General features: G+C 45.1%; 2 protein-coding genes across 2 annotated transcripts in view; both read left to right on the top strand.

Moving 5' to 3' along the window:
* Positions 1–19,204, top strand: part of LOC136627320 (zinc finger protein 850-like) — a 580,493-nt gene that overhangs the window by 240,932 nt on the left and 320,357 nt on the right. The gene's annotated exons all lie outside the window — the stretch shown is intronic.
* LOC136627336 (oocyte zinc finger protein XlCOF22-like) lies at positions 1,477–15,240 on the top strand. Its single transcript, XM_066602351.1, has 3 exons — positions 1,477–1,551; positions 9,056–9,158; positions 13,887–15,240. The coding sequence occupies exons 1-3, from the start codon at positions 1,549–1,551 to the stop codon at positions 15,062–15,064; spliced, it is 1,284 nt and encodes a 427-aa protein (XP_066458448.1). The 5' UTR covers positions 1,477–1,548; the 3' UTR covers positions 15,065–15,240.

Raw genomic sequence — 19,204 nt, 5'->3', positions numbered from 1 at the left:
GATAACTACTCCTGTCAGGTCATTTTTGGTCATCATGATGATTAATGATCTTTTCTGGTCATGTAAAACCTTCCACACGACTTCTCCAACCGTCTGCTGACTTTAACAATATCTGTCTCACAGCTTTTGTATCCGGATGAAGATCTGACCGATATTAATACTACAGAGACAAATGTGAGGGGCGATCAGCGGTGTAAAGAGGGGATTCCTACAGGTAACCGCCCAGGTGAGTAGTAACTACTAAATACAGCAGAGGAGAGCTGACTATTTCTCCATGGAAGAGTGCAAGTATTTAGAGGGACACTGGGATGTGTACGAGGATGCCATGATGGAGAACCACTAGTCACTCACCTCTCTGGGTACGAGGAGATGTCTCTTGATTATAGAGGAAAGCAAGTATGACAGTTACCTAGATTCACCCATCATCACATATATTATGTACTAACTGATATACCCGGCTTCGCCCAAGTTAATTTGGTGGTGGTGTTTATCTGGTGTTCACACGGAAAATCTTATGAAGTCGTGGTTACTTTAGAGAAACCGAGGAAAAAAATATGTTCACCATTTTGCATGGTTTCTTGCGTTACCCAGGAAACACCACGTGGAGGCAACCATGCGACGTTTCTTTTATATAAAATGACATCAGGAAGTGAGAGAATTAGATTACGTCTGTAAAATTTGAGCGCTAATTCTTTTGCGCTTAGAATTGAATAATTGAGTTGGGACCCATTAACTTTTCCTATTTATGACATAATCAATGCTCGTGCCAAATTTCACGTTTCTATGACATCGGAAAGTGAGAGAATTAGATTATGTACGTAAAATTTGGACGTTAATTGTTTTGCGCTAGAATTGAATATTCGAGTTGGGACCCATTAGCTTTTCCTATTTTGGACATAATCAATGCCAGTGCCAAATTTCATGTTTCTATGACATTGAGAAGTGAGAAAATTAGATTCCGTACGTAAAATTTGAATGCTAATTCTTTTGCACTTAGAATTGAATAATCGAGTTGGGGCCCATTAACTTTTCCTATTTATGACCTAATCAATGCTTGTGCCAAATTTCAAGTTTCTATGACATCGGGAAGTGAGAGAATTAGATTCCGTATATAAAATTTGGATGCTAGTTCTTTTGCGCTTAAATTGAATAATCGAGTTGGGACCTCTTTACTTTTCCTATTTTGGACATAATCTATGCTTGTGCCAAATTTCATGTTTCTACGACACCGGGAAGTTGGAGAATTAGTGGCGAGTCAGTCAGTAAGTGAGTGAGTCAGTGAGTGAGTCAGTGAGGGCTTTCGTCTTTATATATATATATATATATATATATATATATATATATATATATATATATATATATATATATATTCAGTCTCTTGTTATTTCCTATAGATGGATATATAAGATAGTCACCTATATAATGTATTCAGTCTCTGGTTATTTCCTATAGATGGTTGCAGTAGGGGAAACCCACCAGAGAGATGTTCCAGCCATCCATATTCTCAGGACTGCCGAGAGGAAAATGTCCCAGAGAACCAGCAGGTAGATGGTAATAATAATAATCTTTATTTGTATAGCGCCAACTTATTCCGCAGCGCTTTCAAGCATTGAAGAAACACAAACAATACAACAATTACATATGATATACAATCAGTTTTAAACAAACGGGGTGGGGTGGTACATGAGGTACAAAGGGGGAGATGAGTCATGGGGGAACACAGGCAGTATGGGAATTACATGTGAAAATCAGTTATTAGAAAGTAAACTGGGTGGGGGCGGTATGGAGGTGAAGGGGTAGAGGTCGTATGCAATAGGCAGGGTGGAAGGTGTGGGGAGCCATAGGGAGGGGCAGGGGGACTAGGTCAGCAGATTTGGTATGCCTCCCTGAAGAGGTGAGTTTATAAAGCGCATCTGAAATTTTGTGCATCCGGAATTGCAGGGATGCCTTGGGGTAGAGCGTTCCAGAGCATGGGTGCTGTAGGCGACCATGTGAGGTTCTTACTGGAGGGGTGTTTAGCCTGAGTGTTTTCACCTCCAATTCAAAGCAAAAATACAGCGGCACCACGATCAAAATCCCTTCTGGGAGAGCAGTAAAATTGCATACAACTGCGTGCTCGGACCAGTAAGCAGTTACTCGAGAAGAGTGATGCGTGCTCGAGTAACTGCTTTATCCGAGCATGCTCGCTCATCTCTAGTAGGGAGTAGTCGCCTCTTGACTTTGCCGTCATCAGGTAATTTTATACTTTTGTGAGGGCGGTTTTGGTCGAGTGTAGAGAGCGGAAACCAGACTGGAGAGCGTTGTCAGAGAGAAAGCATGTGAGGCAGGAGTAGACCAGGCGTTCTAGTAATTTGGAGATGAAGGGGAGGTTTGAAATGGGTCGGTAGTTGGTGGTATCGGTCGGGTCAAGAGTTGCTTTTTTTAAAGCAGAGGGGATATGATGGAATGTTTAAATGAGGAGGGGAAGGTGCCACAGGTTAGGGAGAGGTTGTAGATGGTGGTGAGGTGAACAATGAGAGCTGGGGAAAGGGATCGGAGGAGGTGAGAAGGGAGAGGGACGCTTGCGCAGGTAGCGGGGCAAGCAATGGAAAGCAGCCTGGAGACTTCTTACTCTGGTTCTAACATCTAAAGTGGGTGGGTGCAGGAGGCAGTGCTGAGGAGACTGGGATCAGGGCTAGCCGGGCAGTTTTTGGATATTTCCTTTCGGGTGTTGTCGATTTCTTCTTTTTTTTTTTTTCCTTTGAAATAGGCTGATCGTTCTCCAGCACTGGGATCCATCACGGGGGCCTGTTCTTTCAGGCTGAGGAGGGAGTGGAAGGTGTCGAAGAGTCGTTTATGGTTGTGGGATAGTGAGCAGACAAGGGAGTGAAACAAACTTGTTTGGTGCGGTGAAGGGCTAGGTGATAAGTTTTTTTGTTTGTTTGTTTTTAAGCATGAATTTGAAGTGGAGGAAGTCTGCGGGTAGCTTTGATTTTCTCCACAGCTGCTCAGCGCACCTAGAGCACTGCCAGATGAAGAGGGCTTGGGACGTGAGCCAAGGTTGCCGTGGTCTGCGGTTGACGGCTTGGGCCATGGGTGGTGCCGCTTCATCCAGGGCATGTCTGAGAATGGTGAGGTAGTGTTTGGCTTCCAGGTTAGGGCAGGGGAGGAGAGAGATAGGGGACAGGGAGTTCTGGATGGTCTTGGTGAAGTGTTGGGTGTGGACTGACTGGAGGTGCGATAGATAGGAGTGTCATGGGAGTTGCTAGGGTGTCTGATGGAGAAAGAGAGGAGGTTGTGATTTAAGAGTGGAAGGGGGGAGTTAGAAAAGTGAAAGGGCAGAGCAGAGACGGAGGAAATTTAAATCGAGAGTGTTGCCGTCTCTGTGAGTGGGGGAGTCTGAGATTTGTGATAGGCCAAGGGAGGAGGTAAGCGTTAAAAGCCGGGAGGCAGAGGAGAAGCTGGGGTCGTTAGTAGGGATGTTGAAATGACCAGGGGGCGAAGTGGTCTAGGAGCAGGTGGGTGGGACCTGGGGTGTGACACGCAGGAACAGTGGGCGAAAGAGTCATGTAGCTTTCTACTAAACTTCTTTACGCTCTTTTTCATATTGATGGCTATGGTATGTTAGGGTTACAAATGATGTCCAGTTTCAAGAAAGATAGTATGGAACTTTCAGCTGTTTGAACATCCAATTGGCAATTGAGATTTAATGTAGAACAAGTTCTGCAGTGTAAATCATCGACTAAATGTATAATTCCAATTAGTTAGTGCTAAAGCTAGCAGCATATTGTCATGTACTAAGGAGGCATTTAGTCACTTGTTATATTCATAAAGTTGCTATCACAATTATTCAACCCCCATTGCAGATTAGGTTTATTTGCCAAACTTGCAAACCTTTTTATTTGCTTGTTTGATTAAAATTAGGGATGAGCGAGTATACTCACTAAAGCACTACTCGCTCGAGTAATGTGCTTTAGACGAGTATCTCCCTGCTCATCCCTGAAGATTCGGGAGCCGCCGCAGCTGACAGGTGAGTTGTGGCGGGGAGCAGGGGAGAGCGGGCGGGAGAGAGAGATCTCCCCTCCGTTCCTCCCCGCTCTCCCCCGCAGCTCCCCGCCCGCCACCGGCCTCCGAATCTTCAGGGACGAGCAGGGAGATACTCGTCTAAAGTACATTACTCGAACGAGTAGTGCCTTAGCGAGTATACTCGCTCATCCTTAATTAAAATATAAAACAATGTAAATAGCTCAACACAACTAAAATCACAGGCGGTCCCCCAAGCTATCCACAAAATGCCACATTTGACTTCTCAGAATTTTTCACTCCCTGAATATTATCCCTCACAACAGCACACATTTGGAAATCAAGGGCTTCTTTAGTTGCATCAGGTGTGCTTGAGAGAAAATATATCAAATACCTGGACTGGTAAGAGCTTTGCTGACTATGGCATTAAGCTTGAATTGCATTAGTTAGTTAGCTAATAGAGATGAGCGAACGTACTCGGTAAGACCGACTTCGCAATCGAGCACCGCGATTTTCGAGTACTTCACTACTCGGGTGAAAAGATTCGGGGGTCGCCGGGGGGTGGGGCGTGGCGTGGTGAAGCGGGGAGTAGCAGCGCGGAACAGGTGGGAGCTCTCTCTCTCTCCCTCCCCCCCACTCCCCTCTGCAAACCCCCGCTCACCCACGGCGCCCCCCGAATCTTTTCACCCGAGTAGTGAAGTACTCGAAAATCGTGGTGCTCGATTGCAAAATCGGCCTTACCGAGTACGTTCGCTCATCTCTATTAGCTAACGCAAATATTGAAAAATCTTCTAATCTAGACAGTCGATAGCTTGCATTAACTAGTCTTTCATCCGTTGTATGATTGGGCAAATAAAATCATCTAGTAGGCCATGCCCATAAATACTACATGAGGCTTACTGTTTGCCCATGGCCAATTATCTGCTGCCCTCCTGGAAAAGTGTGCACTCAGAGCTCCCCATTTATGAAAGACCACTGTAACACAAAATTTAGCATGACTACTACCGTGTGATCAAGGATTCTAGACAACGTGACGTTTAGAAAGGCAGAGCGTAGCTCGACCTGATTTTCTACTACCTTATTGGGTAGCCCATTGTAATTCCCATAGGGGTGTGATTTGGAAATAGAGACACTACATTATTAGTTGGTTCTGCACATGCAGATCTTTTCCAAGAGGGATACCATCTATAGTGACACTTTTTTCTTGCACAATTGACATGGCATGATGATCCCCACTTCATGAAAACTAACCAGCGGTCACTAAGCCATGTATAACCATTTTAGGAGTAGTTGTGCACACAGGAGCCAAGAGAAATAAAACAAAAAAGAGAGAGAAAAAAAAATATATATATATATACACACACACACGAATACATACTATTTTTTGTTTTTTTATTAAACATGACCTGACCTCCTTCATAATGAAGCAATTAGGTGTATACACACAAAAATGTAGGTGGATGATATTATAGGAGCATGACAAACAGTTCTTCAATTTTCTACAAGAAGTACTTCATGTAAGATTTGCTACTCATGTCTGCCATCTTCTTGCGGTCCTGGGCAGCTGTAAGCATCATTCTGCTATTTCTGTGCATATGGACCCTATATGTCTGTTTTCATCCAGCACTGAGAGGGTTAACCAGTCCTCTGCCTCTCATCTCAGCTGTGGCATTAATGGACAATCACTTCCCTATTTAAGCTGAGCTGATGCACTTTCTGGTTGCCTCAGTATTAGTGTTTCCTCTGGTCACCTCACTGCTAGGTCCTCTGTCTCTGGACTGTTAAAGGGGTTGTCCCGAGGCAGCAAGTGGGTCTATACACTTCTGTATGGCCATAATAATGCACTTTGTAATATACATTGTGCATTAATTATGAGCCATACAGAAGTTATAAAAAGTTTTTTACTTACCTGCTCCGTTGCTAGCGTCCTCGTTCCCATGGAGCCCGACTAATTTTCGCCCTCCGATGGCCAAATTAGCCGCGCTTGCGCAGTCCGGGTCTTCTGTAGTCTTCTATGGAGCCGCTCGTGCCAGAGAGCGGCTCCGTGTAGCTCCGCCCCGTCACGTGCCGATTCCAGCCAATCAGGAGGCTGGAATCGGCAGTGGACCACACAGAAGAGCTGCGGTCCACGAAGACAGAGGATCCCGGCGGCCATCTTCAGCGGTAAGTATTGAAGTCACCGGAGCGCGGGGATTAAGGTAAGCGCTCCGGTAAGCTTCCTTTACTTCCCTGCATCGGGGTTGTCTCGCGCCGAACGGGGGGGGGGGTTGAAAAAAAAAAAACCCGTTTCGGCGCGGGACAACCCCTTTAAGTCTTTTTTGACCTTTGTTATGAAAAATTAATCATATTCCAGAAGATTTCACTGATTCCGCTCCAGATTGGTTATAATGAGAAGCTTCATGCATGAATATATGTATTTGAACTCACAGATACTCTCCTTCAGCCCCCATACCCTTCTGGTTTATTGTAAGGAAGTACAATACTGTTATACTGAATATGATGCCCCAATTACATGCTTACCCCTCCCAACATCATAACAACTCATGATTGGTCTAGTGTGTAATGACGCTAATGATTATCATATGTTTACACCCCAGGTGTATGTTGCTATGTGAACATGCAATTCCTATATACCCAAGTAGCATAGACTTTATTAATATTCCAATCTGGACCAAGGAATCCAAGGGAGGAGATAAGGAGCAGCCCCACACCCCTTCCTTATGAGCGGTGGGCATCGCAGGTCTTTCTCATAAGAAACCCATCCCAGGAGCTTGTTAAGTCCTGAGAAACTGTGTGTAGGAGTGTTGGAGATACCGCACAAGAATGCAACACACACAGTGTACAGTATTGAACCAGTTAACCATTTCACTGCTAGCTATTTTCTATGAAGGTGGATATATAAATATATATATGTTTGCATAGCTGATTTAAGAAACACATATTATTATTACTACAATGGTATCTTTCACGATGCGCATTACTCAATTACTTTGGGCTCCTACTATTCTGGAATGATCTATACTCCTATCAAATGAATTTTATGTCATTCCAGAAATGTCCAATAATCCAGAATTTAGAGGCCACACCCATAGACCTTCCAATGGTTTGTGTAAGTGGATCACAACCTCCGTAGGAACTGCAATAGCTTCCATTAAACTTGTCACATACTTCTAGTACCCATGAGATCAAGACAACACGTAAAATAGAATATCAGCAGATAATTTTGTAGACATGTATCGCGCCTGCAATATCTCCCCCTATGCTGATACTGCTTTAAGTTACATCTTTTACATGGAAATGACAGTCTCATCATATACATTAGGCATTACTCAGCTCTGCTATTGTGCACACAATCAAAATGCTGCACAGTTATACAGCCACGATTAATTCAATCTAAAGCCCGGTCTATTCAATCTAAGCAAGCAGCGGTTAATTTTCTAGTAAGACCATTACATCACCAGGTCATTTGCACTCTTCCCCCCTCCCTTCACAGAAGTCTGAGAAGTGATAACTTTTTCTGTTATTTCTCTTGCAAAAGATATTCGAGAAGAGACAGAAAATATAAACCGTTTCAAAAATTCATTATTAGTAATTAAGAGGTACATCTCTGATTATCTAAGTAGCAATATGAATAGAATATGAGAAAACACACATTACACAAAAAGTTATTAATTTAACAGCATAATTGCATGGAATGGTTAACACATAAAGGAAAAGACACTGGGAAAGCTAACAGCTTCTTTAACTCTGCTTGTAAGAGCCCCAGCTTTTCTGTATTTCTTAACTTTTTCTCTCTTCACCACCAAGAAGAGCATCCCGTGAGTGGGGGCTCGAAAGTCCTTCTAATATGCCCCTATACTCCACAATTGTAACAAATAAAAAGTCCTACTGCTCTTGCCTCTACGCTTTCCTCCTTTTAGTCATGTGTAACAATCGGGAGGGAACTGCCATACGACATGTCGGATGTCTTGTGATGTGCTCCTCCCTCAATGGCTCCCCAAGTCCGTAAGCTAAAGAAAGCAGACCCTGATCTGAAAGATTATGTTGGTTATACCCCATCGGTAGTCTGACAAAGAAATGCTCTACAGTCTCGTCTTTCTATGTCATATCAGTCAGAATGTGTGCCAGACATGTACACTGATAAGGAGGTTAACAGTCCATAAATGATGCTTGTTTGCCCAATACAGTACATTGCTAAAAGGTATTGTCAGCATATGGTTGAGATTCTCTCTGTCACAGTTGTCATTAAAACCACATTTCCTGTTTCCTGTTGTATTTCACCCGAATACTTCAGAACAAGGATTTTGCCAGCAGCACGTGATATGTATTTTCTTTGTCCATTCAGATAATTATAACCGTTACACCTGTGAGTCTTAATATTAGGAACAGTGCCTGTATAAAAACATAACTGAATTACTTGTCCGATAACCAAGATATCTGGACATAAATTCGGGAAAATGGTCCGTACAGTTAAGGGGGAAAAAAGAAATACACTTAATCAGGAAGACAAATGCACTTAATTCTGAAAATAAGTGTTTGTTATTCTGCGGTTACTTTATTGGAAAGGGACGGCCTTTATATAATGGAGTAGATTGAAGCACATTATATTCATGTAAAATCAAATACAAACATTTATAGAATTAAAGGGATTCTGTCACCAACTTCATGGAGTTTGGCTTGGAGTTGAGCTCTGAGTCGTGGAGGGGGCCATGCTGGCTTTACCCCGCCTGCAGCATACAGAGTGATGGCTCTCTTCCTATACAAAAAAGGGGAGGGAGCTGTCAGTCTGCAGGATGTGGGAGGGAGAAGCCAGCATGACCCCCTCCGTGACTCAGAGCTCACCTCCAAGCCAAACTTCATGAACCTGCTGACAGAATCCCTTTAAGAAGCAATTGTAGCCTAAAAAGTGCACCCACTTTGACATGACTCTGATAACTACTGCTGTCCGGTCATTTTTGGTCGTCATGATGATTAATGACCTTTTCAGGTCATGTAAAACCTTCCACACGACTTCTCCAACCGTCTGCTGACTTTTACAATATTTGTCTCACAGCTTTTGTATCCGGATGAAGATCTGACCAATATTAATACTACAGAGACAAATGTGAGGGGCGATCAGCGGTGTAAAGAGGGGATTCCTACCGGTAACCGCCCAGGTGAGTAGTAACCACTAAATACAGCAGAGAAGAGTCACAGATTCTCCTAAGGCCTCATGTCCACGGTACATGTAGATATTTCTTGTGGATTTCCGCAGCGGATGCACTGTGAGTCGTCATTAAGTTGATTTTTTTAGTGCTTGCGGGAGATCGCGGATTGTGTTGTTTTTTTTTCCCCACGCAGATGTACTCGTATCTGGATGCACAGTGGATCATCTGCACATAAAAAACCTGCAACCCCACCTCCCAGCCTTTTCCCCACCTTCCTAATAAAATTTCACCTTCAAATCTGCAGGGAATCTGTATATGTAAGTGAATGTATCTGCGGATGCACTGCGGATCGTAAGCTCCCAATAGAAATTAGTGTCTCCTCGTGTGAAATCTGCAGATCAATTTACCCATAGTGAAGCCTTGACCATCAGGGGTTAATTTAACAGCCGCGGATGTGATTTATTTGGATTTGTGGATTGCATGTGCAGGAAAAAAAATCGAGCATGCTCCATTTTAACGCAGATCATGCGCGGATGGGTCCTATTTAGAGATGAGCGAGTATACTCGCTAAGGCACATTACTCGAGCGAGTAGTGCCTTAGCCGAGTATCTCCCCGCTCGTCTCTAAAGATTTCGGGGGCCGGCGCGGGTGACAGGTGAGTTGTGGCGGGGAGCGGGGGGGAGAGAGGGAGAGAGAGATCTCCCCTCCATTCCTCCCCGCTCTCCTCCCGCCGGCCCCCGAATCTTTAGAGACGAGCGGGGAGATACTCGGCTAAGGCACTACTCGCTCGAGTAATGTGCCTTAGCGAGTATACTCGCTCATCTCTAGTCCTATTCATCTCTGTGGCTGTGGGAGAACAGCAGTGCATCCGCAAATACATTTGCAAACACACTGCGGATTTGAAGCTTAAATTCAATTAAAAAGGTGAGGAAAAGGCTGGGAGGTGGGAATTGCATTTTTTTCATGCGTGGATGATCCACAGTGCATCTGTGTGTGAAAATTCCGCGATCTCCTGCAAGCCAAAAAAATACAATAAAAAAAAATATCTGCTGTTGAAATCCGCATCAAATATCCGCGCGGGCCGTATTATGCCCATGGATGTGAGGCCTAAGCTCCTTTTACACTGACCAACTCTTGACCTGATGTAACCAGTGCTGATCGGTAGGCAGGTCAATCACTGCTTATTGTTTTACATGGGCCAAGATCATTCATATGATGGCTGATGCACATAGGCCGGCTGGCCATCTCCTCGGTAATATGGAGGGAGGTAAAGCTGAAAATCATCAATCAGGTGATAAGCGAGTGTCACCAGCATGTCCGCTCAGGGATGTCCCTTTTTCTCATGACCTGATGATCAGGTGTACAAATGTTCGCGTCTGATATCAGGCCATGTGAAAGGGATTTGAGGAACCATTAATTCCTATTAGACTGATGTCAAGCTGCTGTGTGCTAACACAATACCGAAGATGGAGGCAAAGACCCCGATAACAGAATCCAGAATGTGGAGACATAGACCCAAAGAACAGAGGATTCTTTAGAGGATGCAAGTCCAGTGCTATCAGTGTCAGGGATGTCGCTCACCAGAGACTTGGCAGGAAGACACCGAGGTGCTGATCATCATGAAGATCCCACTCAGACAGCCACTGTTTCCCATCTGAGTGCTATTCATGTATTACATAGACCGCACTTAGATCCTTAATAGTTAATTAGGCTGTTAACATGAACATGTTTTTACATGGTTCACCTGAAAAAGCTCCCAGCATGTCCTATTCTGGTTTGATTTACGGACCAGAATCAGACCTGCAATGACTACTGCCTGCCAGCATGGGGCAGCACGCAGTCCGTATGTGCCCATGTGATGTCCAATGCGAGTTCTCAGCACAACTCGCACTCAGCCATCTGAATATGGCCGACCAGATAAATCATATTTCCGGTGTCACATCTTATCTCTCAGCTGTGAGTGAATGCGGTTCCTTAGAATCCCACTCCCTTACATTGTACTGTAGATTATACAATCCCGCAGTGTGTGATCTCACCGTAATACTCTTCCAGTTGCCATAAATGGGCACAATTGGGAAACAGATTCCGAGTAGTTTCATCCTAATATAACGTCTGAGCCGATTATAAGGGGGTTGGAGATAAAGTAACGGCTTACAGATGTGTTCTCTAATGGCTCCAAAGAGTTAGTTCAGAATCAGGAAGAGTCTAATGGCCGGACTGCCATCAGGGCAGGATAAATGGTTACAGAGGCCCCCGCTGACCGCTGGCTGCTGCCTGCCTGTCAATAAAGATATCAATATGTCCTGAGCCAAGTCAGTGATCGCCAGCACTCTGCACACTAGCAGTAGGAATTATATCTCGGGGGGTTGGATCCCTTTAAGGAGCCCCCCAGTGGTCAATGACAGGTTACTCTGCTCTTCGCTGGCTATTCTGCTCCCCACCTCCCACTAAAGACTCCTACACCATCCCCCACCCGTCCCCTGGGGCTCTCATAAATCTCACTATATGGGAGCCCAATATGTCTCCTGGCGGCTCTGTGTAATGGTCAGGGCCCGGCTGGGGGATTTTAGCCTGTGAGGCAGGAATATATCACAGGCCCATGAGTAGCGGCCCGACATAAGGATGTGTTCACACGTAGTGGGTAAAGACCACAACAAATCTGCATCACATTCCGCGCTTCAGTCTTCACCACTGGTTCGTATTTTGATGTGGATCTGCATCAGACTTCACCCTTTCAATTGAAAGGGTGAAATTAGCTGCGAATATTTGTCAAATATCCATATAGTGTGCATTTTCATGCAGATTTGTAGCACAATCTGCCGTGTGTGAACACACTTTAAGGGTGGGAACACACGGTGCAGTTGGCCACACAAAATACTGGCATAATTACATGGCGACTGGCCACAGTCGGTGGGCACGGTCTGCGTGTGTGTGACCGGCCACAATGTGTCCTTGCATCCTTGTTTATCTATTTAACAGGAAATACAACTCTAGAACCAACCTTAGTACATACATACAGCACCAGAGTCAAGCTTAATACATAAATACAGTGCCGGAATCAAGCTCAATCCAACGTACCGCATCCATAACATAATTGCAGCACCATAATCAAGCTCAGAATGTCGCTTTCCCACTGGGGAAAATATAATATTATATTTTCTTCCCTCTGGGCCTTGACTGCCACTAAACTTCTTCCAGCTTTAACTTACTTCAGCTCTTTCTCCCAACCATGCTATTGCTGCAACTGCTAGTGAGCTTTTCAGTGCCCCCCCCCCCCTCCTACAAAATATGCCCACTGTGGTCCAACTAAGTAAGAGAGCCCTGGGTTGTGGTCTCACTTTATGTAATAGTGGCCCCAGTTAGTAATGTGACTCGCCCTTTGGCCCCAATTAATATTGTGACCCCCCCCCCCCACACACACACACACACACTCTGTGGCCTCAATTAGTATTGTGACCTCCTTCTATGCTTCCAATGAGTGGTGTAACTAGAGTCCTATGGGCCCAAGAGCAAACTTTAAACACCAAAAGGTATCTTTCCATATCATTCATGTCCATCCAAGCGCCTCCATCATCCTCCCATGTCCCCCAAGCAACCCCCATCATCCTTCAAGGTCCTGCAAACAATCTCTATCATCCTCCAAATAGCCCCCATCATCCTCCACTGTCCCTCAAACGGCCCCCATCATCATCAGTGCACCCGAACAGCACCGATCATTTTTCATTGCCCCATCATTATCAAGTATCTCTCCACAAGCTCACAACTTAATCTAATTTCTTTTTCACCCCGCTGTCCCCCCAAACAGCCCCCGGCGTCCTCTGCTGTCTGCCAACCACACCCATCAGCCTCCATTGTGCACTGTCTCTTACAGGCTCACAGTGTGACCTCACTTCTTTCCCCAGCGCGGTCACTTGGACTACAGTGAAGGCTGGATCCGGGGAGAGAGTGAGGTCACTCTGTCAGCCTGTGAGAGAGAGAGGGACACGGGAGTACCGTGAGTAAGACTGTCAGTACTAATAGTGGCAGGAGCTGCCTTTTAAGAGCGGGGGCCAACTAGGTGGCCATAAACCCGTGCGGGGGGGCCCGGCCTAAGTGACGCAAGTGTCCCTGACCCCGGTCTAGTCCTGTTATGACGTGTCAGCATATACAATTACTGTATGTACCAAGCTGTCTTATAGATGAGCAGTTCTATATTTGCTGCACACCGTGTGTTACTGACATCCGGCTTCATGGGAGATTTTATATGAGTACTAATGTTGGTGCAGAAATGGCCGAACTCCATCTGTATGGAATATACTATTCCTGTAGCTTGGGCTCTGATATCTGTTGGGATAGGAACCTTAGGCTTATGGAGGACTCTACTGCAAGTTACTTTTTATGACCCTTTTTCAGACCCCCCAGGACCCCCATGTTATTGATGGAAACCAGAATTAGTTACTTGTAAGTCCCGATTCACAGCTGTAGTTTTTGGTGATGTTTTCTGCACTGACAATCCCTTGGTCTTTAAGTGAGCTACAAACCAAGCGCCTTTGGCAATTGACCGATTCTCACTCACTTGCTCTGTCAGGACCTGTGTTGCTCTTTTGAGTGATTACTCTGTCAGCCTGTGTAAAAGCACCCTTAGATGATGATTACCTTTTTCTACATGACTTGTTATTTGTATTGAAATGTTATAAAATATCAGCATAATTTATAAGGTTTATAGTATGAAAGAATAATCGGCTTTATTCTTGGCAGCTGACGGTACCGGGAGCTCAGAGGGACGTCTGATATCTGCAGATGGTAAAGCAGAGGATTGCGGTATCACACAAGATACATATGAAGAACCTGCCATTATCCCAGATATCTCCTCAGCCCTTCACAGCAAAGATCCATCATCGGATCCTCTTATACAGGTCCCATCTTCTGATTCATCACAAACTGATAAGCAGAATAAATGTCACAGAAGGGGAGAAGATCATGGAGCTCAAACAGTGGGGAAGCCATATTCATGTTCAGAATGTGGGAAATGTTTTACTCAGAAATCAGATCTTGTTAAACATCAAAGACGTCACACAGGAGATAAACCGTTGTCTTGTTCAGAATGTGGGAGATGTTTTATGTACAAATCGGAACTTGTTAGACATCAGAGAAGTCACACAGGGGAGAAGCCATTTTCATGTTCAGAATGTGGGAAGTGTTTTGCAGGAAAATCTGACATCATTATACATCAGAGAAGTCACACAGGAGAGAAGCCATTTTCTTGTTTAGAATGTGGGAGATGCTTTGCAGCGAAAAAAGGCCTTGTTATACATCAGAGAACTCATACAGGAGAGAAGCCATATTCATGTCCAGTATGTGGAAAATGTTTCACAGTGAAATCTGCTCTCCTTGCACATCAGAAAATTCACACAGGAGAGAAACTGTATTCATGTTCAGAATGTGGAAAATGTTTTACAGCAAAATCATTTTTTGTTCGGCATCAGAGAAGTCACACAGGGGAGAAGCCATTTTCTTGTTCAACATGTGGGAAATGTTTTACTTGGAAAGCTGCTCTTGTTACACATCAGAGAATTCACACTGGGGTGAAGCCATTTTCATGTTCAGAATGTGGGAAATGTTTTACTCGGAAATCAGGCCTTGCTATACATCAGAGAATTCACACAGGAGAGAAGCCGTTTTCATGCTCAGAATGTGGGAAATCTTTTACAGTGAAATTAAAGTTAGTTCAGCATCTGAGAATTCACACAGGAGAGAAACCATTTTCATGTTCAGAATGTGGGAAATGTTTTACAGTGAAATCAAAGTTAGTTCAGCATTTCAGAATTCACACAGGAGAGAAGCCATTTTCTTGTTCAGAATGTGGGAAATGTTTTACAGTGAAATCAAATCTAGTTCATCATCAGAGAAATCACACAGAAGAAAAGACGTTTTAGGTCTAGAATGTGGGAAATTTTTTGCAGAGAAATCAAATCTAGTTCAGCTTCAGAGAATTCACACAAAAGAGAAGACGTTTTTTAGATCAGAATGTGGGAAATGTTTTACACAGATACATATGTATAAAACTGTTGGTGTATAGTGACTGTGCCAACAACACTCAATAAAACCTAAAACAATGGTGGAGCAGTCTTGTGCATGCCAAACTAAGGTTGGATCCAACACCCAAAAGTATGCGCATTCAGTAAATATTGAGGTGTCCAACAGCATCCGAGGTAAAAAGGGTCTCTTTATTCTTCCATAACCCTGCTTGGATAGCACAGCGTTTCGACTCCTCTCACAGGAGTCTTTGTCAAGCTAGTCCATTATACAGACACACCCAGAGTTTTATACAAATACGATAGACATTACAAATTAAGATAGACCAATTAACTTGCTGGACACATTAGCAGTAATGACACACACCTGTATATTACGATAGTGACCATATGGTGCTCCACAGCTGAACGCCTCCTCCACTGTCATCAAAACGGCGTTTCCCCATGGCTACACCCCATGTCTGGAAGTAATGCGCAGTTGTCAGTGAGAGACACGTCACCCAGTTCTATGCGCATGCGTGGGGTCACCAGATCTCGTGAGGAGACTGGTCACATCCTGCCCTACCTCGCATCATTGTCCCGCCTCCATCTCACAGGAATATAAAAATTGTTGGTGCAATATACAGAGATTGAGAAGTGTCCCCCAACTTGTCCAGTATCAATCAGCTGCCGTTCAGGACACTAGAAAAATTGAGCTGTCATCCTTTCCGCCCTTAAATCTACTGTGATATAAGATATATAGAGATATCAATAAAGCATCCCTCAACTATCTGTAGCCACGTGCCGCTCAATATACTGGGAAAGCTGAATTCAATGTTCTAATCCCCCCTTCCTCCCTCGTATCTGATATGCATTCGTCCATAGGAAATCCTTGTCTCAATGTCAAAGCAACTAGCTTTTTGACAGGTAGATACTAATTTGCTTTCCCAGGTCTGTTGGATATTGCTTTAGAGATATAATTGTGTTACCTCACCTTAGCTGTGATGTAAATAAGCCCCATTCTTTTCCAGCCTCCAGACCCCTATCATCTTCTTAGCTGGAGTTACCATGAGGAAGTTACTTTGGGTATTAGTGTACCTTGACACCACCAGGAAGCTAGGGGTTTGACAGGGCTCCCTATTGGATGACGTATTCAAGGTCGGAGCAGCATGCTGTGTTTTCACTGTTGGCTGCCATGGATTCTTAGGGTTAGGGATGTTTCACCAGTTTTCCTTACATTGTGAATTAAAAATGCTTCCATGAAGTCCACAATTGCTTTTTTTTAATGTCAATCATGCACAGGGGGTCATTAAGTAAGTTGTCTTTAAGTCTCCAGGAAAAGCTTTTGGGGCGATTGCCCCAAATAGTGAGTTTGCAAAGAACTGGTGCATGATCGGACCAAATAAAGTCATCCTAGGAGCATCTCGGGGAGCAATCTAGTAGGCTCCGAGAGACCAGAAGCAAGTCTATTCTACTGTATGAGTTATGAACTGTGGAGTGGAAAGTGTAATCCCTGATCCCTGGGTCCACAAGTCAACTAGATGCAGTGTGTCTAGGGTTTTTTTGAGGGAGCGTAGAGTTGCTCGGAAAATAGAGGTCCTACCTAAAGACATGTCCAGCTGTGGTTTCAGCACCAGGTTAAGGTCTCCCCCCAGGATGATCCTTGATCCTTCTGCGAACTCAGCGAGCGTCTTCAATACTCTGGAGGCACAAGCAGCCTGATCCTGGTTGGGTAGATAAACATTAGCTAGGGTTAATACAGAGCTGGCCATGTCGGCTTTCAGAAAATTGAAACGCCCATCTGGGTCTTTTTTAGAGTCTAGAACCTGGTGCTGAAACTCCCTGTGGAGCGCTATCCACACCCAGCTTTCTTGGAGGGGTGAGGACCATGATACCATGCAGGGTAATATTTAGAGCAACAGGAAGGGACACTGTCCGCTCAGAAGTGAGTTTCCTGGAACATCGTCACCAACACCCTACTTTTGTGAAAATGATAGAGAATCTGTCTCCTTTTCTGTGGGACATTAAGTGCCTTGGCGCTAAGAGTACCAAATGTCAATTCAACCATGGTATCTGCAAGTGTGCAAAGCCCAAGGGCAGGCACCCAGCCAGGACTCCGAGGGAGAGAAGGGGAGGGGGGAAAACACAAAAGGAAAACGAAAGAAAAACATACAACTAAATAGACCAAAGGTAGATATCTTCATATGATAGACAACGATGGCCGCCTGTACCATCACTCCCATGCGGAATAGTGAAAGCCGACAGGCAACCGCCGCCACCACCCACACCATGAGACTAATTTCTTCAAACAAATACTGAAAACCCCAAACAAGTGTGGGACCCCTCTCGGACAAACTCTTACTCATTGAGCCGTATAGAAGAAAGGAAACTGCAGTTATCTCATGTATGCTCTTCGGGGGAAAACACAAGTGTTCCGGAGATCTTCTGACATGTCTCCCAATGGCGCGCTCTATGGCCCACATTCTGCTATTTGTTTCTAGAAGGCAGTGTTGACCGGGAACAGGTATTTAGCCATTCTGGGAGAGATATGGAGGGGAACTCAAAAGTGCCCAAGAAGTTAGGCAGGTCTCCCAGACCTCTAAACGAAGCTGATTTGTTGTCTTTACTGGCGTGGAGCTGGAACGGGAATCTCAAGCGGTAGATGATGCCCCTTTTATGGAGTGCTGTAAGCAGGGGCTTCAAGGCCTTATGCAGCTGAAGGGTGCAGTGGGAGAGATCTGATAGTATCATTATCAGGGAGCTGCGGAAGGACAGATCCCCCGTACCTCTGGGACACTGGAGGATCTAGTCTTTGACCATGTAAAAATGTATTCTACATACAATGTCTCTAGGTCTGTTAGGATCTGAGGATTTTGGGCCTAGGGATTGGTGGATTCTATCGATCTCGAGAATAGAGTCAGGCGGTGTTTGTAGCAGTTTGTTGAAGAACTCCCGGGCCCATGCCTCCAGCTGGGAAGCACCAATTTCTTCGGAGAGACCCTTATCCTCAAATTGCTTTGGCGGTGACAGTTCTTAAGGTCGTTGATAAGTAGATATAACTCTGAGACCTGTTGGGACTGCTGAAGCAGCTCCTGCGAGTGTGAGTTCATGGTATTAATGATCTGCTCCTGTGTATCCTCTATCACACATGTGTCAAACACAAGGCCCGCGGGCCGAATCCGGCCCGCTGCCTTGTGTTATGTGGCCCGCGGCGTGCCGACGGCCGCTCACCACTGTAGTGATTACCAGCTGGGGTGCCGCAGCTCCCCGCTGGTAATCACACTGACAGCGCTGATCCCTTCTCCCCTGAGTCCCCTGCTCTTCAGTTCCGCAGGAGAGGACTCAGGGAGGAAGCGTACCGTGCTGCTCACTGATGTCAGTGCACACCCGGACGCATATGAACTTTTCCCACAAGACTTCTGCACTTGTCAGCAATTCCAGCAATCTGATTGGGGAATCAGCCAACCCAGAGAACCAAACAACCAATCAGGTTGCTGGAATTGCTCAATAGTGCAGAAGTCTTGTGGGAAAAGTTCATATGCCACCCGGGCTCAGCACGATCCGAGGAGGAACGGTGCTGACAGCAAGGAGGAGGTAAGCATATGGCTGGGGAAGGGGAAGTTAATATTGCTGCTGGGGGGTGAGGGTTAATATTGTTGTTGCTGGGAGAAGGTTAATAATGCTGATTGCTGCCGGGGCTGAGGGAGTTAATATTGCTGGTGTGTTGGGGGGGGAGGGGTTTAAATTGTTGCTCGCAGGGGGTTAATATTGCTGCGGGGGTCTGGTGGGGTGGTAATATTGCTGGTGAGGGTTAATATTGCTGCTGGGAGGGGGTTAATATTGTTGCTGGCAGGGGGTTCATATTGCTGCCGGGTTGGGAAGGGGAGGGGGGGGGGTTAATATTGCTGGTGGGTGGGGGTTAATACTGTTGCTGGGAGGGGGTTAATATTGGTGTAGGGGGGAGGGGTTAATATTGCTGGTGGGGGTTAATGTTGCTGTGTGGGGGGGTTAATATTGTTGCTGGGAGTGGGTAATATTGCTGCTGGGAGGGGGTAATATTAC

This window comes from Eleutherodactylus coqui, chromosome 5 (assembly GCF_035609145.1).
Source record: "Eleutherodactylus coqui strain aEleCoq1 chromosome 5, aEleCoq1.hap1, whole genome shotgun sequence".
In the NCBI taxonomy this organism is placed as follows: Eukaryota; Metazoa; Chordata; class Amphibia; order Anura; family Eleutherodactylidae; genus Eleutherodactylus; species Eleutherodactylus coqui.
The sequence above is the reverse complement of the archived record's forward strand: the minus strand, read 5'-3'. Positions and strand labels throughout refer to the sequence as shown.

What these genes read in the sequence shown, in the direction of transcription:
- LOC136627336 (XM_066602351.1), top strand. An exon ending in TCCTACCGGTAACCGCCCAG is followed by an intron (nt 9,159 to 13,886) that starts GTGAGTAGTAAC and finishes TATTCTTGGCAG; the next exon opens with CTGACGGTACCGGGAGCTCA.